The 15060-nt window shown below is 40.6% G+C and overlaps 1 protein-coding gene across 1 annotated transcript in view; it reads right to left on the bottom strand.

The window, feature by feature from the left end:
- The window catches only part of ARHGAP25 (Rho GTPase activating protein 25), a 101098-nt gene that overhangs the window by 48910 nt on the left and 37128 nt on the right, over positions 1-15060 (bottom strand). The window contains exon 2 of the mRNA XM_049785051.1: positions 573-781. Within this exon, the coding sequence (XP_049641008.1) occupies positions 573-764 (192 nt within the window). The 5' untranslated portion in view covers positions 765-781. The remainder of the gene's footprint in view (positions 1-572; positions 782-15060) is intronic.

The following is a 15060-nucleotide window of genomic DNA, read 5'->3' on the forward strand; positions in this document are numbered from 1 at the left end:
TAATAGTCAATAACATATTCTTATTTACTTTTTTCTTCTTTATTTTTTTCTCCAGCTTAGTCTTCTAAGTTCAACAGGGATTTTGTCCTGCTGGCTTATTTCAAAACATTACCAACACCTATTCAACGAATATGGACTGAGTAAACAAATGAAATTCTCAAATCCATCTTTTTAAACCTAAATCTACTTTCTGTACCCTTGTACTCAGCCATCACCACCCAGACCATATTGCCAGGTTTGATTTGGAGCTGCACTGAAGGAGTTCCATACGTTGGAACTGGGGTGGGGGGAGGCTATTCCTACCTCATCTTCACTTTCATCTTCTGCATGTGGAAAGTAAGTGGGGAAAAGAGGCCTCCTCTCAAAACACCAGTTAGTTTAAAGTTAGGTAAGAAGACCCCTGAGAGTCTGTTTTCTTTTTCTTTATTTATATAACTGAAACCCAGCCACAAACATGCTTGTATTCATGGTTCTTAAATAAAGATATGAGGGGAAAAAAAGAAGACCCCTGGGATATCCACACCTACTTATTATTACAAGTCTATAGGGAAAAGTCCCCAGGAAATAAATACCTGTGGCTTCATGTCCTTCACGTCCTCTTCGTCCTTGTAGTAGAAGAGTTGCTGAGGACTCAACACAAAGTACTTGTGTTGCCAGTTCTTCACGATAGACCTCTGCTTCTTCAGCCTGCCCATCTTGATGGGCCTCTCCAGAGGGTTTGGGGTGGTCGTGATGTGGAAGGCGGCCATCTGCTCCCCAGTCATCACGCTCCTGGAGCGAGCTAGGGAGAGGAACAGGAACGAGTCAGAGCAGTGTGCAGAAAGAGTGGGTGGAAAAGAGCCAGGAGGAACACCAAAGGGGCTGAGAAAGGGTAAGATCTGTCAGGTCCAGCTCAGGGGTCCAACTCTGGGGTTGAAAAAAGTCCCAATAGTCAGCCAAGTGGCCTGTAGCCTCCCTGCACCACACCAAGTGGGACTAGCCAGTGCAGGTCAGCTGCCCAGAGTTCACACAGACCGGCCACGGGGCTTGGGCCCCTCATGCTGCAGTGCAAACGCCTGGCTGGAGCCTTCTGAAGAGGAAGTGGCCGCAGCATCTAACAAAAGGTGTTTCCTTTTTCCTGCGTGGGAGTGAGTGTCTGACAAGACCGAGGAGAAAATAATATCTAGCTCTCAGGGCTGAGGTTGAGTCCCACGCAGAAAGCCACCGAGTGTCCTTCCACAGAAGAGAAGTGTCCTGTGCCCTTCTGCCCTCCTGCTGCAGGGCCCATGACATCTACCACACAGGACCTCCTCATCATTATCCCATTCCTATAAACACCCCCCCCCCACTGCCTAAGCCCTGTCTACGTAGCCAGCAAGAAGGAAGTTGGCACCTCCCAAATTTCCTATTCAGTGTCCTTGTGTTCCAGTCTGCCTCCGCCCACTGAGTATGTTTCCAGCGCTGTCTACAGCTTTCATACAGTTTACAGCTGAGTATGTTTATAGCACTTTCTGCTGGACCCAGTGTTTCTCCGTAGTTGTCCTCTGAGGAGCCTTTCAATCAGATTGTCAACCCCCTGTTGTTGACAGCACACACAGGAAAGGAAGGGAAAGACAGATCTCTTCGCATAAGGCAGAAGCCAAATTTGAATACATTAGCCTCAGCTCCCCACATCTTGTAGTTAGTTGGTTTTAATGCCTGTCACAGGATCTGGTCTTGATGGACCCCACATCACAGCAATAACTCCCACTCAGGACTGCTCTTTCCCCAGGACTGCTCTCCTTTCCGCACCTCCACTGTGAGTCATGGGCCTACCCTATGTGGTTCCTCTTCAACATGGTCTCTGAGCATCCCCATTCATTCCCATCATTGTCCTTGACTTCTGCTGGGGCTGCCTGTCACCTCAGCCTTGTCTGTGTCCAGAATCTCCAAGCTCACTGGTACATTCTCTTTGGGCTGGAAGGGATCTTCATAGTCCAATCTAGTGGTCCTCAAACTATGGCCCGCGGGCCACATATTGTATTTGTATCTGTTTTGTTTCTTCATTGCAAAATAAGATATATGCAGTGTGCATAAGAATTCGTTCATAAGTTTTGTTTTTACTATAGTCAAACCCTCCAATGGTCTGAGGGACAGTGAACAGACCCCCTGTTTAAAAAGTTTGAGGACCCCTGATCCAATCCCACTGTTACACTTTTGCCAACCCCCAGATCTTTCAACCTGGACTGACTAAACCAACTGCACTCTCTTCCTGTCAGAGGCCAGGGTTTCCTTTCTTAGATTTTTGGCCATCGGAATATTACACAACTTCTCTGAGCCTGCTACCTCACTGGCTAAGCTAGTATAATAATAGTCTCTATTTCATGGCATTGGGTGGTGATTAAACAAACTAATATGTATAAATGACTTACCACAGTCCAAGGTAAACAAATATGACTCATTTTTATCATCATATTACTTTCTATGGCAAGACTAGAGATCATCTCTGAAAACTTTCTTCTTCAGTTGAAAATATTGCTCAACTATCATTTTTCTCTTCATTTCTACCCATAATGCATTAAATCAATTACAGATCCTTTGCTTTTGATTCTTTTTGTTGTGTTTCCTTTCTAGGTCTATGATTTTTCAAAGCCTGTTTATGTCCATACCAACATTACAGAACTTTTCTTTCACAAATTCTAATTGGATTTAGAATTATCATATAGACATGTTCTATCTTTTAGTCTGATATCACTATCCAATGCACTACCCTCAAAAAAGTGATCTTGTTGTCTTTATCTGCTCTCATTTCTAGCTGCTATCTTATAGTTTCCCTTCATTTTCCATCAAAGACCAGAAAAATATTGTCATCTTAAGGTGTATACTTGGAAGCAAGATATACTTGATTAAACAGACATTATCATAAGGGTGCTTATATTCAATTGCTGTAAAAACTAATTTGACATTTTAATGCCAATTTGCCAGTGTACTTGCAAAGGGTTTTATTTTTATCAGTATATCAGGCACCAGAGCTAAAATTATTATAAAAATCTTGTTCCTCAGTTAACTGAGCTATCTTTAGTTTTCCATCTGGTATCTTTCTTTTTCTTTTTTCTATCTTTCTCTTTCTTTCTTTCTTTCTTTCTCTTTCCTTCTTTCTTTTTCTTTCTTTCTTTTTCTTTCTTTCTTTCTTTCTTTCTTTCTTTCTTTCTTTCTTCTTTCTTTCTTTCTTTCTTTCTTTCTTTCTTTCTTTCTTTCCTCTTTCTCCTTTTTTAATCTAGGCCACTGTTTAAAGCTCTGTCTCTGAACTCAGGAATTACTCCTGGTGGGGTTCTGAGGATATATAGGATACTGGAGATAGAACAGGGTCAGTAGCTTACAAGACAAGTTCCCTACCCACTTAACTATCACTCTAGTACACAAAGTCTTCCATTTGTAACTCAAATATTTGGGTTGGTTGGGCCCAGTGTGATAGCCCAGCGGTAGGGCATTTGCCTTGCACAGGGCTGACCTAGGAAGAACCTGGGATCTATCCTCTGTGTCCCATATGGTCCCCCAAGCCAGGAGCAATTTCTGAGCGCACAACCAGGAGTAACTTGAGTTTCACCAGGTGTGGCCCAAAGAAAAATGCTGTTAATCGCTTGCCTTGCACGGGGCTGACCTAGTACAGACTGAGATTCAATCCCCCTAGTGTCCTATATGGATCTCCAAGACAGGAGCCATTTCTGAGCACAAAGCCAAGAGTAACCTCTGAGTGTCACCGGGTGTGATTCAAAAAACAAACAAACAAAAAATTGGGACAGGTCATCTACTCTCAGATCATGGAAATATCTGAAATCTAGGAGAGTTTGGTCAAGAATATAATAAGGAAAAGGGAAATTGAGGGAACAGATAAACCTCAGTCTTTTTAGGTCAGAGACAACAACTTGCTAAGACTCATATCTGTCTTACAAAGAGAACACACATGAGGCCAGAGAGATAAGGACAGGGATTAAGTCACTTGCTTGCATGCAACTGACTGTAGTTTGAATCTTAGTACCCCTATGGTCACTGCTAGGAGTGAAGCCAGAGAATATAGCCAAGGGTACGTCCTGAGCAATGCTTGGTGTGGCCTTAAAAAGAAAAAAAGAAAAAAAAAAAAGAACGAACATGAAAAAGATGGCACACACATTTTTTTTTTTTTTTTTTTTTTTTTTTTTTTTTTTTTTTTTTTGGTTTTTGGGCCACACCGGTAACGCTCAGGGGTTACTCCTGGCTATGCGCTCAGAAGTCGCTCCTGGCTTGGGGGACCATATGGGACGCCGGAGGATCGAACCGCGGTCAGTCTCCTAGCCTAGCGCAGATAAGGCAGGCACCTTACCTCCAGCGCCACCGCCCGGCCCCATTCTTTTTTTTTTTTTTTTTTTTTTTTTTTTTTTTTTTTTTTTTTTGGTTTTTGGGTCACACCTGGCAGTGCTCAGGTATTATTCCTGGCTCCAGGCTCAGAAATTGCTCCTGGCAGGCACGGGGGACCCTATGGGACGCCGGGATTCGAACCGATGACCTCCTGCATGAAAGGCAAACGCCTTACCTCCATGCTATCTCTCCGGCCCCGGCACACACATTTTTATAGAAGATGGAAGAATGAGACAAGATGATAGGTCTAGGGTGGCTTTAAACTTTAGTATAGCCTGACTCAGTGTTACTTCTGTGACTACTCAGTAGATGCAGCATCAGACGGAAGGGAGAGACTAGCAAAAGCATGAAAAACCTTCATATTCATCATGATGTCACCAAATGAGACAGCAGGAGAAAAAGCAGGTGGGTATCACAAGGCTGGGGTCTAGGCCAACAACAACAACATTGTTTATACTGTGGTATAAAGAAATGAAATATCCCAACACCACTGTCTATATTTAGATTGAAAGAACAAAAGCCTGAAATACAGTATAGATGAACAGAATTAACTAAGCACAGAACTCTATTGAATGAATATTCATTTTTGATTAATTATGAGACTTTTGTGTAATTTATTAAGGAAAAGACAACCACTGCAAAAACATGTAAATCAAAATTTCCCCCTAGAAACACTAAAGAATTGCAGAATGTCTGGCAAAAACACAGGTAGGTATATTCTTAAATTTTCAGACTTGTGTTAGAGAGGTATTAATATCCTTCAGGAAGATGTTCATTTTGTCTGCCTGTGTGCAGTTAAGGTCTTTTTTTAATTCAGATGTGACACTATTCATCATTGTTTCTTGAATTTTTGTTATCAGTCCCCACATAATCATAGAGTAATGTGGTTACAGCCAATAACCTACACAAATTAAAAAGTATGTGTGGTATTATTTCTGGCACCACAACAAAGTGTGCAATTCTCATCACTGCAACGAAGTACCGAAACAAGTACAAGAAAACCTCTCTCTAACACTGCAACAAGAAATCAGAATGATTCTACAAAACTCCATGCCACTAAATAAATCCCAACAACTGCAGTGATGACAAAAATGGCTTTTATGAGCTAGAAATTAAACAGGAAAACTTTCTGTCTGTATCAGAGCTTTCTCCCACATCACTCCTCACCATTGCTCATCATCAGGATTATAACAAGATAATTACACTATCAAGGAAGCAACCCTATTGGGTAATGTGTTTGGTTTAGTTTTGACTCATTTTCCTTGTTAATTCTTTTGAACAGCCTGTGTGGTGAAACTTGTTCCTAGATAAAGTAAGCAAAGAAATTTGTTACTATTAATGGCACTGTTTTTCCTCATGAAAAACATAACCCTGATAAGCTTTGCTTGTGGACCAGTTACATTGAGTACATACATGCTCCCAGCCCTTCAGCAGACTTTGGACTAACAAGAGAACTGCAGGCAGACTTGGACGGGAAAGCAACACAAAGATAGTGGTAAAGTATTTACAGAACACCTAAGAGAAGTGAGAAATGAAGGCCTCAGTGAAGTCGAAAGTTAGTAGAGAAGAGAAGCAAGTTGTTAGCTATAGCCATTAGTTGAGAATATTCCACTCAATGTCCATTAGTTATGAATATCTATATACATGTAGTTGAATTAAAATAATTTCAGTTTTGCAGTCACAGCAGCCATATTTCACTCTTAGCAGTCCTGTATAGAAATTTGACAGTAGATAAATATCATTTCCATCATCACAGAGAGTTATATTATTGTCCAATACTCCTGGAATCTTGTAATCTTCCTGGAATTGGTGGTAGAATTACTAAGTATTGGACATAATAAGCCATGCCATCAGGGCAGATAGTCATTGCATAAGAAATATCAAGCTGGAGAGCTCAGAGAAGTGAATTCAGATGGCAGAGTATATTCTGCCTTCTTCCAAGAGGTTTGTGAGAGCCATGCCATGATTAATAAAAAGCTCCATAATAAAATATGGATAGATATGTAAAATATAGTTAAGTTATATAATTTCTAGTTTCTATAGAGATTTCTATAAAATTAGGCAGGAGAGGGAACATCTTAGAGAGAGAGTAAATGTAGAAGTACTACATTCTTAGAGAGGGCATTTTTGCAGTAACAGTATTAGATGTTTTTTTTATCTTATTTGAGCAAGAGAAAATTAAATAGGGAAGGAAAAGAAATCAGCTGCTGAAGCATTATCACTTCCTTTCTTCATCTTCTCATCTTCTGACTCCCACGTAACCCCCAAACTAATCAATAATAAAATCACTTAAGGTCTACTTTTGAGCTATCTCTTCTATCTGTTCTCATCTCTGTCTCAGCTTAGATTCTGTTTTTGATAGTTTCAAATGTGTGGGTGACCTTGCAGTTCACACAAAACTGGGGAACTTCTTTCTAATTACATTGATATTAGTAATGCCTTAGTCTGGGAACCATATTTAACTTTGTTTTTTAAATGAGCAGATTTTACTCCAAACTTCTCTCCTCATCTGTGTACACACAGGTCCAGCTAACTGCATAAACACCACTGATAATCTCAAAATCAGTATATTCTACTCAAAGTTACCTCTTTCCTCTCTTACCTTACACCATTCCCTTAACTTGTATCAACATGGGCACAAAGCCTGCCTTACTGCAATTGGTCTCTATAATCACTGTGAATGATATCCTGCCAGTAAAGCAAACTTCAAAGCTGCCTTTTCCTACAATCATCAATCAACAACTCTAATCTCGCTCTTCCCTATCCCCACTTGCTTTGCAAATCTATTCCAAAGTTCCCTGATCTATCTTCTTTCTCCCAGTTTCACCACTAAGTCACAGACAACATTGTCTAGATCCTTAGAAAAACACTTGTTTTATCATATCATTCTCCTGTTAAAAACTTGATGATGGGCCCGGAGAGATGGCACAGTGGCGTTTGCCTTGCAAGCAGCCGATCCAGGACCAAAGGTGGTTGGTTCGAATCCCGGTGTCCCATATGGTCCCTCGTGCCTGCCAGGAGCTATTTCTGAGCAGACAGCCAGGAGTAACCCCTGAGCACCGCTGGGTGTGACCCAAAAAGTAAAAAAAAAACAAAACTTGATGACACCCCCCAAAAAATTTTACTTCTAGAAAATAAAAACTAAATACCCTACAATGAGGTTGAGAGTCTTTTATGATTTTGAACTGCATGTCCCTCTCTTCTTTACATTCATTTTTCAACCAAATATGCTATATTCTTGTTATAATATTCTCTCACTTAGCCACATGTTTATCTTTTGCAAACTTCTTTTTTATCCTTCCAGTCTTACTTCAGGTCACATTTTCCATGAAACACTTTCTCAATCAAGCCAGACTCTGTTGTTCCTTCTCAATGGACACTTGTTCATAAAAGCATGCATCATCCTTCCTGGTATTTTTTTCTTACTCTCTTTCTTCTCTACTTACTCTCTCAGAATATAGAAAACTTGCCTTGATATTATTCCTAACACAATATCTGATAAAGAAAAGACAGTCTGAAGGAGCCGAAAGGCACAAATATCTACTTTTAGCCTTGGCTAAGTCATGCTTTATCTGTGAGGGTTCGGGGCCCTGTGTTCTAAATAAGGAGGAATGCCTTTTTGTAAAGTACCACATGTTGTAAACTTCTCAGGTTTCCCTTTCTCAAGTCAAAGTTTTCTTTAACACTGCCCAAAGATACCTGGCCATACCAGGTAGCCTATATGGAAAGGACACGAGGGAACAGTAGGAAGATACCCTACACAACAGCCAGTCATTTTAAAGATCATTAGGAGCTAGAATCCCCTCCTGTACTCATCCCTTCCTTATAATCATTCCTTCCCTATATAAACTGGTTTGTGACCTTTGGTAGGGTCGTCTCCTCTGGGAGACAGACCTGATTAGTCAGTATAGAATTTGTGGCTGACAGAATAAAGTTTTGTTTTGCTTTACTCCGATGTGTGGTCTTATCCTTTGACTCTGGATCCTAAGAAGGATCAGTACCTTACTCTTTGAAATTATGATGATATACAAAGCTTGTGGGGTGGCTAGTTATAGGGATTAATAATTATAAACCAATATTTATATTTTAAAAGGTGAGTGTTAAGGGGCCGGAGCAGTGGCTCAAGCGGTAAGGCTCTGCCTTGCCCACGCTAGCCTAGGATGGACTGTGGTTCGGTCCCCTGGCTTTCCATATAGTCCCCCAAGCCAGGAGCGATTTCTGAGTACCTGAGTAACCCCTGAGCGTCACCGGGTGTGGCTTAAAAAACAAAAAACAAATAAAGAGTGTTAAATACTATTTTGTGTTAAATGAGAACAAAGAGAGTAAAGATGAAAGGAAAAAGAAAAATGGAAACTCTGCTTGGAATGTTTATAAAATTTCAGATCCAGATCCAAAGGTCTGAATTAGAATGTTAGTAGAGAGCTCAGATCCCCCTACGCCAGAGGGTCTTCATGGCCTGATCTGGTAACCTGGGCCTTGAGGGATGGGAGGGGGTGGAGCAAAACTCCGCCCCTATCCATTCATTTGCAAGCTACAGAGGTGAGAGCTGGGCCTGGAGAAGCCACATGCCAGGAGTTGGTCCCTCTCACTGGTATGTGGTGGGCAGTGGGCTGAACAGCTAGCCAAAGAACCCCGGACAGCCAGTCAGTCCAGGGGCCCAGATTCCCCCATGCCAGAGGGTCTTCATGGCCTGATCTGGTAACCTGGGCCATGAGGGATGGGATGGGGTGGAGCAAAACTCCGACCCTATCCATTCATTCGCGAGCTACAGAGGCGAGAGCTGGGCCTGGAGAAGCCACATGCCAGGAGTTGGTCCCTTGCACTGGCACCAAGACCGACCTCCTTCCCAACAGACCACCATCCAGCGCCTCAATGAACAACACCCTCTTGATCCCTCATCTTGTGTCTCAGCAAGAAACCATAACCAATAAGCCTCCTGACTCAATCTTGTGACCCCTCTCACCCCCTTCAAATCATGGATTCAGCTGCAGCAAAACCCCCAGCTCAAGGACACTATAGGACTTTGAAATGCCGCAAATCATATCTTAAACTCTAGACCAAAGTGTGTGATACGAAAAAGTACCTTGGCCTTCGCTCCCCACAAGAATATCTCAGAAGACCTAATTAGGAGGCCTATATTGCCTACATTAGCTTAATACCTTTATAATAATGTATCTTTCTTTTTTCAAATACCTTTTTTCCCTTTTTTTCTCAATTTCTTTTTTTTATATATACCTCAATTTTATCTATATATTCTATTTTTTATATATACATATTTTCTCTACCCTCACCAGTTTTGGTGCTGCTTGGTCAAAAAACCAAGAAAAACGTCTTGCCTGGGATAAAAGCTCAGACCACACCACAGATACTGTACATGTAGCCTGTCATCCTTACCTGGAATAGCACCAGCAATACAACAAGAACACCATAGGTTTTTGTATAGGCACAGTAAATAAGTGGGAAATCATGGACTCAGACACATGATCTTATCTTCTAGGATAAGAACTCACCACTTTTTATATAAGGTGCCTCCCATCACTGGACATATGTCACTGTGGGGTACAACTCAGTCTCCACAAGATTGGACAGTGTTAGTGTCATTCTCAGGTTCCTGATCCCAGACGTAGACTGAAACAAAACCCATGCAACAACACCAGGAACTAAGCTGTGTTGGGAGATATACTGTGCCAGTGTTAATATGACAACGAGGACAGAGAGGAAATGAAAACTTGACCTAAGACCAGGAGGTCCTATCACATCACCTAACACTAAGTGGAAATCAGAAGATGTATCATCCTTTGAGCTATGAAAAATAAGAGCACTAACTACAGAAAACTGACTCTGACAACTGTGACTGGACAGAACGTACCTTGAGACCATTAAGGAAAACCTTACCCTAGGTTATAGCCCAGGTCCTTTTACAAAAATCAAGACTTCTTAGTACGAGCCCAATTCTGACAACAGAGACTGAGCAGAACCATTGGAACCATAATTTCCCTAGACTTCAGCTTAGGGAACGAGCAAAAACATGGAAGCACATAATACAGAAAACTGAACACACCAACAATGGTGAAACAGTACCTCTAGAACCTTAAAGACTCTATCATAAGCCCTGTCCTAGGACCTACGCAAATACCAAGATTGCTTGCTATAGTGGCCTTATTTTCTCATCCACAACAGAGAAGAAAGGTTCCTGACACCACACACAAAAAAAAACAAAAACAAAACAAAAAAAAAAAACACCTGGGATATGGCAATGAGAGCTATGGAGCCAGTGGTTGTTCCCATGACAATATGCTTCAAGAGTGGAGAAACCCTGAATCTCTTAGGCCATGGGAATTTCCTTCCTTCCCCAATACTTACTGTGCCTAAAAAAAAAAAAATGGGGTAACACAAACTCTGCCACTGCAGCACTTTGTCTGGTGTTGTTTTGTTTTATTTTTTGTTTGTTTGTTGATATTATTTTCCTTCTTTTTCTTCCACTTTGTTCTTTCTTTTCTACTTTTGTGGATATTATTTGGTGATTATTTTTTTTTTTAGTAGTTGATACCAAATTTTTTCTCCTCTTTTCCTTAACCTTTTTACCTCCAACAGAATAGCATAATTTGAATCATTCAGCCTCATAAATTGAGGGGGGAAAAGAATGATATCAGGACCAGTCATATGAACATGTAGTGTAAATAAAAAATGACCAGACTGGAACACCAAACAGAATAGATACTCAACCTAAAACAAGCTGTAAGGTGGAGACCATTGCACTAGGATTCTGGGGGGTAAAGGAGGGAGATGTGAGAGACATGCTGGGAACAAGAATGGAGGGAGAATAACATTGGTGGTGGGAATGCCCTTCATTCATTGTCACTATGTATCGTAAATAATTCTGTATAATGAACTTCAGTCACAATAATAAAAAAAAAGAAAAGAAAAAGAATGTTAGTAGAGAAAAAAAGATAGAATAGGAGAGAATGTTATGGGCCCTCATCCTCTTCAACAACTAGCTGAAAAAGAAGTGGTAAGTGGAAAAGATTTATGAAAGATTTGGAGATGAAGTATTTTAGGTCAACTAGACTACTTTGTCCATTCATCCCTTGCATTGTTGCCAGACCTAACCCTGACTCTACATAGTTTATTATCCTTGAAGACCCTTCCTTGGGACCAGAAGGGAAAGTCCAAAAATAAGATGGCAGGATAGTCCAACTCTGGGTATTTAGGAATATCAGGATTTTTAAACAGGGTTTTAACTACAACTTTTGATCTTACATGTAAGGTCTATCCTTTTGAGATTCAGATGTTGAAGGAAAGGTACATGCAAGTGAAGGGCAGATTTGAGTGACATGAAGTCTAGGTCTGAAAATTAGTTCAGTAGATGTTCAGAAAACAAAGAAAAGGCTGAACACAAAGAAAACTAATATAGAGAAAGAATGTCCAATGGAGATAAACTTAGACACAAGAGAGAATGTGACCTCTGAGTCACAAATGTGAAGAAATTAGCATCTCACTGAGGCTTTCTTTTAGGCAATCAGAAAGACAAAAAGAGAGCCATTGACAGAGAATTGAGAATAAGACTTCAACCATGATGCCCTATTATGATAATAATACTAAAAAATTATAGTGAAATAGGGGCCAGGAGAGCTGGTCCCTGGTGGAAAGCTAGCCACAATGTGAGGGGAAGAAGGAGGATGGTGTAATAAGAATAGATAAGGGACCACTATGACATTGATAATTGGAAATGATCACTCTGGACAAGAACTGGGGGCTGAGAGGAAGTAAAGTGATATGCATGATACCCCTTTGGTAACAGTATTGCAAAAAACAAAACAGTACTTGAAAGGAGAGAGAGAGAGGAGAGAGAGAGGAGAGAGAGAGAGAGAGAGAGAGAGAGAGAGAGAGAGAGAGAGAGAGAGAGAGAGAGAGAGAGAGTGTGTCTGCCATAGAGGCAAGCTGGGGTGAGGTAGGGGCATGGCAGGGAAACTGTGGACATTGGTGGCTAGAATTGTGTACTTGGAACATTATATTACTGAAACTTAATCATGAACAACTTTAGAACTATGTATTTCACAGTGAGTCAATGTTAAAAAAAAATAGCTGCTTGAGGCTGGAGAGATAGCTTGGAGGTAGGGCATTTGCCTTGCATGCAGAAGGACGGTGGTTAGAATCCCAGTATCCCATATGGTCCCCCGAGCCTTCCAGGAGCAATTTCTGAGCATAGAGCCAGAAGTAACCCTTGAGCACTGCTGGGTGTGACCTCCCCAAATAGCTGCTCAATATTTCCCAAGTAAAGATTTTCATAACTTTTCTTCACCAGTCTAACCACACCTCTTAGTAGTGCCAACTAAAGATTCTTAATAAAATTTTTTGAGTAAATAACATAATTATTTTAAAACAAAATTTCTTATTTTCAAAATTAAAAAAATACTTGATTGGCTTATTTATTGAAGTTCTGCAAATATTTATTTGTATACACTGAGGTCCAAAACAGAATCTCAGGTCTAGTAATGGTGAGTTATGTTCATTGTGGTGTTCAGAATGCTTACAGGGCACTTGCCACAGCGTTCTTAGTGAATCTTGTCTTATTAAAGGCTCTGACTAGTCTTTAAGGTGGGCATCATATTGTTATCACCATTTCAGCCAAAGAAGCTCAGGGACATTAAATGATTACTTTTAGTCACCCAAAAATTTGATTTCCAAACTTTATAAGCCAACAGTTTATAGAAGAGTACATTTTCTAATGGAAAAGAAAGGTGTCCAAGTTGACACTTAGGTACATTGTGGAACAATTCACAGATTTAGAAAGCAAACAAGGTAAGGAGAAGCAGCAAGGGGCAGCTTGTGTCTCACTATCCCTAAATCACCACATGAAACACTTGCCACAGCTGCTACCTTTTTACCTACTTATTATGCATGCACAGTTTTAAGTTAGTTTTTCCATTCAGGGTATGTGATGCAAGTCTCAGCAGGCCTTGAAATAACTGTAATATAGAAAGAGTAGTGAAACCTCAACCCCTCGGTGACACTGTGCTTACACCCTAAGAGGAAAAGGAACATATGAGGAAGTAGCATCAGCTCTACTCCTGAAGTCATTTGAAGATCTTGAAGGATTCTCACAAAACCCTAGCATGATTGTGGGAAAGTAAACTAAGCTAACCATATATGACTCAACTTTGGGGTTCAAGCCACAGCGCACACCAGTCCACCAGCTGAGATGGGGCTACTGAGGAGTTCTGTGAAAAATAGGTTTTCATCAATGCCTCCCTGAAGGAAGGTTTTGTATATTCTGGCCTCTATACATGGACAGATGCTTACACACACACACACACACACACACACACACACACACACACACACACACACACACACACACACGTACATGCAGACCTCAGTCTTTGCATTTACTAAACTGCCCTTCTAGAAAATTAAGTCTTTTAACTTCTGAACCTCCAGACTGATTTGCTTTATTCCTTTTTGTGTTGCCTTTTCCTTCTCCAACATAAATTACCCTTCCATTTTAAAGCAACCATCATAGGGGTTAGAACTTCACATTTTTCTTCATTTTCTTTACTTGGCCTTTAGAGTAAGAAAAATTTATTCTAAAATTGCTCTCTTAGATTACTTCCTTATTTTACTTCTTCTTCTTATTATTATTATTAATTAATTTTGTTTTGGTGCCACACACAGCAATGCTCCTTCATATTACTGGCTTTGTGCTCAGAAATCACTCTTGGAAGGCTTGGGAGACCATAAAGATCATTAGGAATCAAAGTTCAAAGTCAGGTCAGCCACAGGCAAGGCAAGCACTTTACCCACTGGACTATCATCTCTCTAGGTCCAATTGGTTTTATAAATTCTATATTTTACTTTTAACCTTACCATGCTAAAGATTTCTCCCTTGCACCCAAAAATGAGCTATAAGCCTGAAGCCTGAGGAAAACAAGGCAGCTCAGTGTGCACCTTGGGGTCAATCTCCAGGACCTTTCCTAGTGCTCATTCATGAAACAAATTCATGTAACTTAAGAGCTTAAAACACTTTCCTGTATGCCTGCTTTCATACCCAGGAACTAAGCAGATTTGGTTTTCTTATGCTCTATCACTTGTAGAAATGCTCTTGGTTATTTGACAACTTTAAAAGCAAAATATGTAAAGGAAAAAAGAGAACAGACAGCTGTGTCTTTTGCAAAAAGAGGAAAAAATGTGGTCTTAGTGTGGACAAGAGAGAAACAAAGAAAAAACGCTTTGAGTGGGGGACAGAGATAAAAGGAGAGAATTTGCTGTGTTTCTTTCTCAAGTTTGTGTGGTAATCTAAGCTATAACAACTTCACTGGCCCTCAGTTGCCTCTATAGGGATACAACTTTTGGAGATTGTGTTTCTTTGGAAATTAGGGTGCTCTTATGCGTGTGTCTTGACCAATTGCAACACCTCACTGATCCCCTCTATCTCTTTGCATAACAGGAAACCAAGTTTAATAGCAAGAAGCTTGCAGAATTGTGAATGCTTTCTACTGAACACCCACTGGAAGGGCCTGCCTCTTTCTCAGCATGAAGTGAAGAGGAGATGTAGCATCTGGATGGTAATTTATCCCTGGTTGACTATGTGGAAGCTGAGCTGTGCATGGAAGTTAATGGCCTTCCAGGCCATGTGAGGGAGGATTTCTCATAATGTTGGACCATGGGACAATTAGCACAGTGCTAACAGATATGCAAAAACAAGAA

This window comes from Suncus etruscus, chromosome 12 (genome assembly GCF_024139225.1).
Source record: "Suncus etruscus isolate mSunEtr1 chromosome 12, mSunEtr1.pri.cur, whole genome shotgun sequence".
Lineage (NCBI taxonomy): Eukaryota > Metazoa > Chordata > Mammalia > Eulipotyphla > Soricidae > Suncus > Suncus etruscus.